Genomic DNA, 13272 nt, shown 5'->3' on the forward strand with positions numbered 1-13272 from the left:
TTGGAAAAAACTTTTTGGCAGTGAGGGAGATCAATGAGTGGAACAGCCGGCCATGAGAGGTGGTGAGTTCTCCTTCAATGTAAGTCTTCAAACAGAAGCTGGACAGACATCTGTCTGAGATGGTTTAGTGAATCCTGCATTGAGCAAGAGGGTGGACACGAGGACCCTGGAGGTCCCTCCAACTCTAACATTCTATGATTCTAATATATACAGTACAGACCAAAAGTTTGGACACACCTCATTTAAAGATTTCTCTGTATTTTCATGACTATGAAAATTGTACATTCACACTGAAGGCATCAAAACTATGAATTAACACATGTGGAATTATATACTTAACTTAAAAGTGTGAAACAACTGAAAACATGTCTTATGTTCTAGGTTCTTAAAAGTAGCCACTTTTTGCTTTGATGACTGCTTTGCACACTCTTGGCATTCTCTTGATGAGCTTCAAGAGGTAGTCACCGGAAATGGTTTTCACTTCACAGGTGTGCCCTGTCAGGTTTAATAAGTGGGATTTCTTGCCTTATAAATGGGATTGGGACCATCAGTTGAGATGTGCAGAAGTCTGGTGGATACACAGCTGATAGTCCTACTGAATAGACTGTTAGAATTTGTATTATGGCAAGAAAAAAGCAGCTAAGTAAAGAAAAAGGAGTGGCCATCATTACTTTAAGAAATGAAGGTCAGTCAGTGCGAAAAATTGGGCAAACTTTGAAAGTGTCCCAAAGTGCAGTTGCAAAAACCATCAAGCGCTACAAAGAAACTGGCTCACATGAGGACCGCCCCAGGAAAGGAAGACCAAGAGTCACCTCTGCTTCTGAGGATAAGTTTATCCGAGTCACCAGCTTCAGAAATCGCAGGTTAACAGCAGCTCAGATTAGAGACCAGGTCAATGCCACACAGAGTTCTAGCAGCAGACACATCTCTACAACAGCTGTTAAGAGAAGACTTTGTGCAGCAGGCCTTCATAGTAAAATAGCTGCTAGGAAACCACTGCTAAGGACAGGCAACAAGCAGAAGAGACAAGTTTGGGCTAAAGAACACAAGGAATGGACATTAGACCAGTGGAAATCTGTGCTTTGGTCTGATGAGTCCTAATTTGAGATCTTTGGTTCCAACCACCGTGTCTTTGTGCGACGCAGAAAAGGTGAACGGATGGACTCTACATGCCTGGATCCCACCGTGAAGCATGGAGGAGGTGTGATGGTGTGGGGGTGCTTTGCTGGTGACACTGTTGGGGATTTATTCAAAATTGAAGGCATACTGAACCAGCATGGCTACTACAGCATCTTGCAGCGGCTTGTTATTCCATCCGGTTTGCGTTTAGTTGGACCATCATTTATTTTTCAACAGGATAATGACCCCAAACACACCTCCAGGCTGTGTAAGGGCTATTTGACCAAGAAAGAGAGTGATGGGGTGCTACGCCAGATGACCTGGCCTCCACAGTCACCAGACCTGAACCCAATCGAGATGGTTTGGGGTGAGCTGGACCGCAGAGTGAAGGCAAAAGGGCCAACAAGTGCTAAGCATCTCTGGGAACTCCTTCAAGATTGTTGGAAGACCATTTCCGGTGACTACCTCTTGAAACTCATCAAGAGAATGCCAAGAGTGTGCAAAGCAGTCATCAAAGCAAAAGACATATTATCAGTTGTTTCACACTTTTTTGTTAAGTATATAATTCCACATGTGTTAATTCATAGTTTTGATGCCTTCATTGTGAATGTACAATTTTCATAGTCAAGAAAATACAGAAAAATCTTTAAATGAGAAGGTGTGTCCAAACTTTTGGTCTGTAGTGTATATATATAATTTTATTTATTTTTTATAGACCATTAAAAATGCCCTGATTGTTAATCATTATTTTTTATTATTAATTTTATAGAAATAAAATAAAATCTCTGACTTATATTTTACCCTTAGGGTACTTTCGTACTTGCGTTCAGGCACCCGTTCGGTGGCCCCATCGGTGCTTACGTCTGAAACCCCCACAAAATGGCATTCGGACCTATGCGCCAATGGGGCCATAGCCTATAATGGTGCCAACACAGCGAACATGCTCCATTGTAACTGAGATATAAGTGCCTGTTTCTGCCAATAAGTGCAGGTCTCAGCTACTTTCTTCCAAAAACAGCACAACTCCTGTCCGAAGTTTGTATGTTGTACTGCAGCTCATCTCTGTTCACTTCAACAGAGATAGGTTACAATACCAAGCCTTGGACAGATGTGGTGCGGTGTTTACAGGAAAGTATACACTTGTGCCGGACTCTTTTTTCCTGACAGTCTCATAGGCAGTGTCAAACTGGGGTGCCAAGGGCCCACCAGTAACCAACTATAGGGCCCCCATTTTCAGTTAAATGCAAATGTCATCAATCACAAATTTAGAGGTGCATCTCACTAAATTAGAATATCATCAAAAAGTTAATTTATTTCAGTTCTTCAATACAAAAAATGAAACTCATCTATTATATAGAGTCATTACAAACAGAGTGATCTATTTCCAGTGTTTATTTCTGTTAATGTTGATGATTATGGCTTACAGCCAATGAAAACACAAAAGTCATTATTATCTCAGTAAATTAGAATACTTTATAATAACAGCTTGAAAAATGTTTTTAAAATCCAAAAAGTTGGCCTACTGAAATGTATGTTCAGTAAATGCCCTCAATACTTGGTCGGGTACTACTTATATAAAAGGGTGGTGGCACAGGGGCCCACCGGAGGATTCTCCTGTGGGCCAGTCCAAGCCTGCTCATAGGCATATATGAAACTCATGTATCAGGGGAACCGCCAGACATTGTGGTCCGTACTCGAACTGTGAATGTTGAAGGTGAGGAAACCAGCCTTAAAATGAGGCTTTATGGCAGCTAAATAATTTTCTTATATATTTTGTCTTTCAGTACCTCATCATTTTTAATATCTCTGCTTGCTGGAAACGGTAAGAGAACATTCCTGTAGTTTAACTATTAATCAGGATACTAAACAAATAGTGGCCCACCTTACAAAGCTGAACGGACCATGGTGTCTGGTCATAAATACCAGATGCTGGACAGATTGTTGCCTACTCATATAATCAATAACTTTAAAAAGGAGAAAAAATGAGTGTTGCGGCATAAAAAACATTTTATTTAATCAAGATTACATAACGGCAAGTACAAAAAGATTACATAACATAATAAGAGATATAAAGTGCAAGGTGCCAGATGTTAGGGGGGGTCACATGAATAATGAGTCATGCAAGTTATGCGGGTATAGATGCATCACTATAGATGTAAAAGATGGGCGTTCAGACATATATCAGAAAGGTTATGTGGGGATAGATACTCAATAGTATACTGCTCAGTGCTAGTAAAGGGCTCTGAAGCCCGAACATGTAGATAAACTCCTTATGGTAGTGATCCCACCCCTCTGAGATTAATAATGTCCCCTATAAGACTCACCCAGGAGTGACCCACCGATCGGTCTGATGATGATAGTGACAACGCGCCCCGACGCGCGTTTCGCCAGTCTTTTTCAAGAGGCGCAATCAGGATACTGTATGAGGTTTATTATGACAATGACATCATTTTTTAATCCGTTTATTAAAAAAATAGCATATCTTACGGTCTTTCGTTTTAGTTAGACATAGACATAAAATACCATATAAACAGCATATAAATATGTTGCGTAAAAAAAGCATCCAAACAACAAATCTGGTCCTATGGACATCTAGAGATGGAGGCAGAGGAGAGGCAGCGTCGTATACATCAGCTCAGGCGGCAGTCTTCCCTAGGAAATAGCTGGAAATCAAAGCAACTAAAACCCAAACAAATAAAAAAGGGAGAAAAAAAAACATTATCAGTCATGTCACACACTCCTTATTACGGTGAATACTGAAACCCCATGAATAGTGCAAAACCTCCACCAGTTATACCTGTTATCTGCACAGGGATGATAGTTGTAGCTTAATATGAAGGTAAACTTAAAGGGGTTGCCTAGTACCAAACTATTAGTGAGCTACCCGTAGGATAGGTCATCGATATGCTATCAGTGGAGGAGGAGCTGTGTCAGTATTCACGCTTATGTATGGACTCATCTCCGGAAAGGCATTGTGGTGGTAGGGGCAATACAGCAGAGCTGACAGTGCTATGAGAGGAGGAGAGCTGATAAAAGGGTTTGTAATGTGACACAGCTAAACACAGCTGTGCTGCCCCTTCTTCCACATGGGCCTTATCTGAAAGAAGTTAGTCATCTGTGCACTAATCTCCCAGCACTTTCCAATTGAGATCAGAGCTGTATCATTACATCTCACACATCAAGAAACCTAAACTTTGGTGGGGGCGTGTTCTTTTTTCTGCTGTGTTGTTGCCTGTTTATGATTGGGCAACTCGTACAGGGAGACAAAGTACACACCCCCAGTGAAATATATCTGATAACACCCACTTAGATTTAACAAAAGTTAACTAATTAGGTGTGAAATACTTTGATTGCTAATATCTCTGCAACAGAGAGGCAAAATTAAAAAAAAAATAGTATTATTCCACTCTGTAGCCACCCACTATTACAGCCTGTGACCAGGTCTAAATTAAAAAAATGGTGAAAGATCCTCTTTAATTAAATATGTATATTTTATAAAAAAAAATGTTTTTTTAAAAAAGTATTTTTTATATATTTTTACTTTATTATTTAGTCCCCATAGGGGATATGACTCTATAATAAACATTTGATCACTTTGTACCATATACTGCAATACAGTGTTGCAGGATATATTAGTAATCATGATCTCCTAGGGTTCATAAGAGTTCAAAGATGGCAGTGATGGGGGCTACCAGCTGTTCTGGTAATTCATTGGCTTCAATTTAAAAATTGTATTCTTAATAGGACAACCCCTTGTTTGTTTTCTTTTTGTTTTTAAACAATAATGGATTCCCCTTTATTACAATGAGTAATGTTTTTAAGTGATATACTCCATTATGCTTTATGATTGTATTGTGTGTGCTTTACGGTGTATACATGCGTTTAAGTCTGATTCCCCACCCACTAGGCATGGTGTTTTTTCGAAGGGAGGCGTCTCTGTGTGCATTCTTTCGCTATAAACAACAGACCCTGTATCTGTATGTGTATAGACTGTCCTGAGGAAGTGGTGTCATCACTACCAAACACGTAGAAATAAAGTCTATTTCACCATTACATTGACTTGGATTCCTCTGGTACATTATTCTGCCAGGCGAGCAGCGCATTTTGATGCCCCACTCTCTTTACGCAATAAAGGATCATTGCTTCGGAGTTTGCAGCAGCCGCCAATGCTAAGTACAGTGGTTGTGTCTCACACAACCCTAATAGGTGAGTGAATTTGAATTATCTTTCACGAATATTCATTTTATCTCGGATAACACCCTCTGTGCCCTCTATATTCCTTCTAGTTACCTTTTAAAATGAAGAAATTACCCTGAGGCTTGTTGTTCCCTCCTGGGATATCCTTGCACTTGGCTTTCTAATAACCTTTTTTTTACTCACCATTCCTCCAACTGTCTGTGATCTCTTCACACATTCAAGTCCCCATTGATATTCACTATGGAGTTAAAAAAGTTGGTTTGCAAAGCCTGGAGGATGGAGGGAACAATATGTCACTAAAGAGAGTAGTGATAATCCTGTATCAAGGGAATTTGCACCTAATAATACATTTTGGAACTATCTTTCTTGGCAGTTGGACCTCCCCTAGCCGTTGGCAGATATTTAGTAGTATACCTTGTGCAACAATTAGGAGGAATACTGCATGAGTGATGCAAGTGAAAAAGAAAAGCAGAGAATGCCTGCGTCACAGCTAGCTGGAAGTGAGGGTGAGCAGCACTCACTAAATTTGGTAGAATATAAGCCCAGAAGGGCAGAGTCCTCTCCTTTCTGTACCAGTCTGTCATTGTTAGTTTGTTCCCTATCATTTCTATATGTGTTTTGTATGTAACCCCTTCTCATGTGCAGCACCATGGAATCAATTGTGCTCTAAAAATAAATAATAATATTTGCTGCGCTACCCAAGGACCTTAGAGAGGCCACCAAAGAGAGTAGAAGAAAGTTCCAGCCTCTGCTGCAAGGGAGACCCATCCACATGTAGTCCCGCCATTGCACAGAGAAAGACGATTGCCATCACGGAGGTGAACGATGGGACTTATTCCTGTGAGTGAAGAGTTCATCAACCAACAGAATAATTGGCCTCTCATAAGGGACAAAGAGGTAACCACACATTGTCTGTTGCTTCTGCTCTGTCTCCTGTGTACTCTGAATTCTTTCTGCCATCCTCTTGTTGGGAAACCATCTCTTCCACCAAGGACTATTGCATACAATTTTTAATGGATCTCATCTATACCCAACCATATAGGCCTCTAGAATGGATTTCCTAGAGCCTGGAAACCCCACTTTGAAACATTAAATTAATTAAAATAATTCCTATGTGCCACTCAGGGGAGTTGCTGCCATTTTGACCCTCCAAAGGCAAATAATGGTAGTAATGTGGAAATGCTGAAAATGCAGGACCGGAAACACAGCAGCTGGGTCCCCGGACGGATTGATCACCAACGGATCATGGCTATTACAACTATATTAGTACAGTAAAACTTACTATTTAAAGCTGCTTTAGCTATGTTTTTTTGTAAATATGTTCATTGTTATAAGACTGATATTCATTTTACATTATGGGTTTATATACTGTAATAACATACACACCAAGCAGATTCCTGCAGGGATGAGGACCACGGCCGCCACCATCAAGCCAATAAGTACGCTGCCGTACACGGGGATAGTCCCATCTATTCCAGCGAGGCCTGCGCAAAACCAAAAGTTTATTAGCAAAGATGGGTCAGTGAGAAAGTGCAGAATATGATATACTTAGTAAAGGGGTATATCAGTCTGTAGAGCTGGGAGACCCATTGATCCTTATATCTGGGTCCTAAGTCCTCCATTCCTTCTCACTAAAGTAAGTACTCTCATGTGCGTCTAAAACTGGAGCTGCAGTGCACATGCTTTACCACTGCTCCAAAGAAGCTTCTTCTCACAGCGGAGTTTGGACCCCTGTTCTAGTGATCAGTGGGGGTCCAGTAAACATCCCTGATATAATATGATTGATATGGTAAAGTGCAATTTCACTGTAAAATATAACCATTTCTTTGCAAGGTGATTTGGCATATTTCGGGTCTCCAGAGCCGCTCCGGTCCTCTTTTGGGTCAGCTGACGGCTATTTCGACTTGCCAAAGCACACTTGGCTCTAAAAGTCACTTTTACAATGTAAGTCTATGTAGTGTCAGAACAAGGCTCCATACTCTTAGGGTATTCTACTTGTTATGCAGCATCAAAACTGCAGCGACCAGCTGTTACAAAATAGTAGATGGGATTTGTAGAAATCCTATGTCCACTATGTGTCTGTGGCTCACCCGCAGAAACTGACATGTGGCGCGTCTTTCCAGACCGCAGCATGTCAATTTCTCCGGCGGTTCTTCATGTGGGCTTTTCCCATAGACCTAACCTCTATGAGGAAAGTCCACAGGTGAAAAAAAAATGGCGCTGATCATTTGCATAAAATGAGTGGAAGCCGGCCGTACCTGCTGTGGCTGCTGTTGTCAGTGTTTCTGTAAGTTCAGAAGCAAAAGGGAAAAAAAGCACAAAAAGTCTTACTAACAGGCTGTTGGTTTCCAGAAATTGCCATCTACATATCCATAACCATATACTGAATGTTGAGGTCACTTGGACATTACTTAGGCTGTATTTGTTAGAAAGCTTAAAAAGGGTTGGATACAGTCCTACGAGACCTCAGGGCATCGTACACATCTCTTCAGGACAATTGGAAGCTTTTGATTACTTTCCATTTGTGGTGAATCGATTCCCTTGCCAATCGAATTATCTGCCGAATTTTCAAAACTAAATAAAATTTCAAAAGATTCGCTCATCACTACAAATGTATATGGCTATAACACGTACATTTATAGAGAGGGATACAATCTGCTATATAAACAAACCTATAGAACCAGGAAGCTTGCTGCTACTTCTGTATCTTACCATAGCGTTACTGTACTGATCGGCTTCATGTAGATGGTTATTATGACTCGGCTTCAGCATTGCCTCTCTTTTAAATGGTCCATGTTTACATTATATAATTTTGTTGTATTAAAGGGAATCTGTCACCAGGATTTTGCTATCCCATCTGATAGTGGCATGATGTAGGGGCAGAGACCCTGATTCCAGCGATGTGCCTCTTACTGGGCTGCTTGTAGTTTTGATAAAATCCCTGCATTATCTGCTGAAGATCTAGCAGTTCTCTGAATGCTGAGCTCTGTATAACCCCGCCCACAACACTGATTGGCATCTTTCTGTGTACACTGTGCATAGGCAGAAAGCTGCCAATCAGTGGTGGGAGCAGGATTATACGGGACAAGTTGATTAGAAAGCACAAGACATCTAGTCCTTTAGCGATAATCTCCTGATAAAACATTGATATTCTCAAAATTACATCAAGCAGCCCAGTAAGTGATACATCGCTGACCCTACATGATGCTGGTCTCAGATAAGGTGACACAAATCTGGTGACAGATTCCCTTTAACATTGAATACATGTAGAATTAAAGTACAAATACTGTAGATAAATATTTCAAATTCAGTGTTTACAAATAAATAACTAACAACAAATTAAATCTAAAATAAAAAAGTAATAAACAGAAAAATGTATAAATGATCTGTTATAAATATGACACAAAATAATACAAAATGTAAAAAAATGCAAGCATTCAACGACAGAATAATAACACATACTGACACATGTAAATATCCATAATTATTGAAACGAACAGATGTAAAAATCAAAACCATCAATAAGAATCGAAGTAATTTACAAGTCGTGGAGCTCAGTAATGACTGTATCAACCCCTGATATCTCACCTGCAGATGTGGTGTTGACAGGAAACAACAACTGTAGTTCTTCCATCATTTCTCCATTCTTTTTTACCACCTCTAAAAATGTACTCTGCAGATTCTCACTAGATGGCGCCACTGAGCTATTTGGAAACACGGCTACATTTTCAGTCTTCACCGAGCCTTTTCTGGGGGAGAGAAACAACTGTTGTCACTGAGGACTCATTTCTACTTCTCTAAAATATTTGCCTCCCTAACATCACTTATTCACTGATAGTTAAAAAGCAGAACCCAAATTGGTGACCAGATGACCGAGACCAAGGAAATGGCCATTATTAACTTACGTGAATCCAGTTATTGCCACAGATTGACAGGAAGGATGAATTATTCTTATCACCGGGAATACCTGTATTTAAGATACAACAGAGGACATTAGTAATGTCAGGCCATAGAATACAGAATGTCAGCCATAAATCATAGATGTTATTTTGCCCCTGACATGGTGCAGAACCATTTAGCTTCGTGATATAATAGTGCGACAATGATTGTAGACTCACCAGCGCTTCAATCCTTTTCTTTAGCTCGATATAATAAGGATCAGATGAATTTAAAAGTCTTTCATCAAACTCCATATTCAGAATTGTGAAGGAGAACTTTACATAACTTAGGGAGGGAGTCTCAGCAGATACAGGAGCAGCAGTTGTGATTCCTGTAGTTATGGGAGCAGCAGATGTTTTTAGAGTTCCTGTAGTTATCCAGGGAGCAATTGTCAGTGTTCCTGATGTGATAGGAGTAGCAATTGTTGGCAAGTTTCCTGTACTTGTAGGATCAGGAGCTGTTGTTTTCAGTGTCGCTGTAGCCACCTGCTTAGCTGTAGTCGAGGTCCTTGTAGTTTCTGAAACAGCAGATGTTGTGAGTGTTCCTAAAGTTGTAGGAGAAGCAGTTGTCCACTTTTCTGTAGATACGGCTGCTGTAGCTGTTCTCAGTATTTCTGCAGGTTTGGGAGTAGCTGTTGCCTTTGTTAATGCAGTTACAGGAGCAGCAGCACTTTTCAGTGTCCCTGTAGTAGCAGCAGCAGTTGTCAGTATTTTTGCAGTTATGGGAGCTGTAGTTGTTGGCGTTCCATTTGTTGTGTTCACAGAAGTTGTCTTAAGTATTTCTGTAGTTAGAGCAGCAGTGTTCTGTGTGTCTATAGTCGTAGGAGAAGATGATGTCAGTGTTTCTCTATGTATGGCAACAGCAACTGAGAGTTTTTCTGTATGTTTTGGAGCAGCAGATGTCAGCGTCTCTGTAAATATAGGAGCAGCAGTTGTCAGTGTTTCTATAGTTTTAGGAGCCACAGTTGTCAGTCTTTCTGTAATTCTTTGACCTGCAATTGATATCAGTGTTTTTGCAGTTGTAGAAGCAACAGTTGTCAGTGTTTCTTTAGCTATAGGATCAGTTGTTATCGGTGGTTCTGTAGTTATAGGAAAAATCGATGTTAGTGGTCCTGTACTTATGGGAGCAGCAGTTGTCAGTGTTTCTGTATTTATAGCAGCAGCAGATGTCATTGTTTCTGTTGATATGGGAGAAGCAGGTGTCACATTTTCTTTACTATTGAGGGCAGCAGTTGTAACTCTTTCTTTAATTATGGGAATAGCAGTTATCACAGTTTTTGTAGTTGTTGGTGCACTATTTGTCAGTGTTTCAGAAGTAATCAGTGCGGCAGTTGTCACTGCTTCTGTAGTTATGGCATTAGCAGTTGTCACAGTTTCTGTATTTATTAGAGCAGGTGTTGTCATTGTTTCTGTAGTTATGGAAGCAGCAATTGTCAGTATTTCTGTCTTAATGGGATTAACAGTTGTCACTGCTACTGTAGTTATGGGAACAGCAGCTGTCACTGTCTCTCTAGTTTTAGGAGCAGCATTTGTCAGTGTTTCTATATTTATGGGAACAGCAGTTGTCACCTTATCTGTAGTTATGGGAACAGCAGTTGTCACTGCATTTGTAGTTATGGGAACAACAGTTGTCTCTCTCACTGTAGTTTTGGGAGCAGCAGCAAATATTGTTAATTTTTCTGCAGTTATGGTAACATCAGATATTGTCACTATTTCTGTTGTATTGGAAGCAGCAGTTATTGTTTTTTTAGTTACAGAAGCAGCAGTTGTCAACGATTCTGCAGTTATTGGAGTAACTGATGTCACTGTTTCTGTTGCAGTGGGAGCAGAAGTTGTCAGTGTTTCTTTAGTTTCGAGAGTAGTAGTTGTCACTGTATTTTTAGTATTGGGAGCAGCAATTGACACTGTTTTTGTAGTTATGGGAGAAATTTTCCCCTTTTTTTTAGTTATAGGAATAGCAGTTGTAACTGCTTCGGTAGTCTTAGTGCCTAGACTTGTTAGCCTAGTTTCTATACGTATGGGAACAGTAGTTGTCACTGTTTCTGTAGTTATGGCAATATCTGTTTTCACTAGTTCTGTAGTTTTGATAGCTGCAGATGTTGTCACTGTTTCTGTAGTTGAGGGAGCAGTAGTGGTCAGTGTTTCTGTAGTACCAGGAGCAGCAGTTGGCATTGCTTCTGTGTTTAGTGGAACAGCTGTTTTCATTACTTCTGTAGTTATGGCAGCAGCAGTTGTCAGTGTTTCTGTAGTAATGGGATTAGTCAATGTCATTGTTTCTGTAGTTATTGGAAAATCAGTTTTTACTATTTCTGTAGTTATGGGAGCAGCAGTTTTCACTGTTTTTATAGTTATGGGAGCAACATTTGTTACCTCTTTTTCTGCAGCATTTGTTACGTCTTTTTCTGTAGTTTTGGCACCAGCACTTGTCATTGTTTCTGTACTTATGGGAACCGCAGTTTTCATTGTTTCTGTAGTTGTGAGAGCCGCAGTTGTTATCTCTTTTTCTGTAGTTATGGGAGCAGCAGTTGTCAGTGTTTCTGTAGTAATGAGAGCAGTAGTTGTCTCTCTATCTGCAGTTATGGAAATAGTAACAGATGTCAGTGTTTCTGAAATATCGGAAACAGCAGTTGTAATTTCTTCTGCAGTTACAGGAGCAGCAGTTGTCTCCGTTTCTGTTGTATGGAAAACGGCAGTTGTCAGTGTTTCTTTAGTTATGGGAGCAGCAGTTGTCACAGTTTTTAGAGTATTGGGAGCAGCAGTTGCCACTGGTTCTATAGTTATTGGAACAGCTGGTTTCTCTTGTTCAGTAGTTATGTCAGCAGCAGTTGTCAGTGTTTCTGTAGTTATGGGAACAAGAGTTGTGACTGTTTTTTTAGTTATGGGAGCAGCACTTGTCAGAGTTTCTGTGATTATGAGAATAGGAGTTGTATCCGCTTCGGTAATTTTGGAACCAGCGCTTACTGTCATTCTTTCTATTCTTATGGGAGCAGCAGTTGTCACTGTTTCTCTTGTATTGGGAGCAGCAGTTGTCAGTGTATCTTTAGTTACAGGAGCAGCAGTTGTAACTGGTTCTGTAGTTATTGGAGAAGCAGTGCTCACAGTTTCTGTGTTTATGGCAGCATCAGTTGTCTCTGCTTCTGGAGTTATTGGAGCTGCAGTTGTTGCTGTTTCTGTAGTTTTGGAACCATCGCTAAACATTGTTGTTGTACTTATGGGAACAGCTGTTTTCACTACTTCTATAGCTATGACAGCACCAGATGTTGTTATTGCTTCTGTAGTTATGGCACCAGAAGTTGTCAGTGTTTCTGTTTTAATGGGAGCAGCAGTTGTCACTCTTTTTTTAGTTACAGGAGCACCAGTTGTTGTCTCTCTCTCTGTAGGTATGGGAGCAGCGGCAAATGCTGTCAATGTTTCTGCAGTTATGGGAGCATCAGCTGTTGTCACTGAGTTTGCTGTATTGGAAGCGGAAGTTGTCAGTGTTTCTTTAGTAATGGGTGCAGCAGTTTTTATCTCTCTTCCTGTAGTATTGGGAGCAGCAGTTGTCACTGTCTCTTTTTCTGCAGCATTTGTTACCGCTTTTCCTGCAGTTTTGGCACCAGCACTTGTCATTGTTTCTGTAGTTGTGAGAGCCGCAGTTGTTATCTCTTTTTCTGCAGTTATGGGTGCAGCAGTTGTCAGTGTTTCTGTAGTAATGAGAGCAGTAGTTGTTGTCTCTCTTTCTGCAGTTATGGGAATAGTAACAGATGTCACTGTTTCTGTAATATCGGGAACAGCAGTTGTAATTACTTCTCCAGTTACGGGAGCAGCTGTTGTCTCAGGTTCTGTTGTATGGGAAACCACAGTTGTCAGTTTTTCTGTGCTTATGAGAATAGGAGTTGTAACCGCTTCTGTAGTTATGGAACCAGCGCTTACTGTCATTCTTTCTGTTCTTATGGGAGCAGCAGTTGTCACTGTTTCTCCTGTATTGGGAGCGGCACTTGTCGGTGTATCTTTAGTTACAGGAGCAGCAGTTGTCACT

General features: G+C 40.5%; 1 protein-coding gene across 1 annotated transcript; it reads right to left on the reverse strand.

Moving 5' to 3' along the window:
- Nucleotides 1-3180: 3180 nt before the first annotated feature.
- On the reverse strand, nt 3181-10427 carry LOC141157707 (uncharacterized). Its single transcript, XM_073645252.1, has 6 exons — nt 9435-10427; nt 9222-9283; nt 8905-9065; nt 6703-6800; nt 5500-5585; nt 3181-3798 (listed from the first exon to the last, which is right to left on the reverse strand). The coding sequence occupies exons 1-5, from the start codon at nt 10425-10427 to the stop codon at nt 5526-5528; spliced, it is 1374 nt and encodes a 457-aa protein (XP_073501353.1). The 3' UTR covers nt 3181-3798; nt 5500-5525.
- Between the last annotated feature and the right edge of the window lie 2845 nt (nt 10428-13272).

The sequence above is a fragment of the Phyllobates terribilis genome, unplaced genomic scaffold (genome assembly GCF_046119375.1).
Source record: "Phyllobates terribilis strain yellow unplaced genomic scaffold, ASM4611937v1 Scaffold_8__6_contigs__length_399053987, whole genome shotgun sequence".
NCBI classification, from domain to species: domain Eukaryota; kingdom Metazoa; phylum Chordata; class Amphibia; order Anura; family Dendrobatidae; genus Phyllobates; species Phyllobates terribilis.

Coding starts and splice junctions, on each gene's coding strand:
- LOC141157707 (XM_073645252.1), bottom strand. CDS start 10,427: ATGACATCTGCTGCTGCTATAAATACAGAAACACTGACAACTGCTGCT. Junction 9,066..9,221: donor GTGGCAATAACTGGATTCAC/GTAAGTTAATAA, acceptor TCTCTCCCCCAG/AAAAGGCTCGGTGAAGACTG. Junction 5,586..6,702: donor TCCCTGCAGGAATCTGCTTG/GTGTGTATGTTA, acceptor TCCATCCTCCAG/GCTTTGCAAACCAACTTTTT.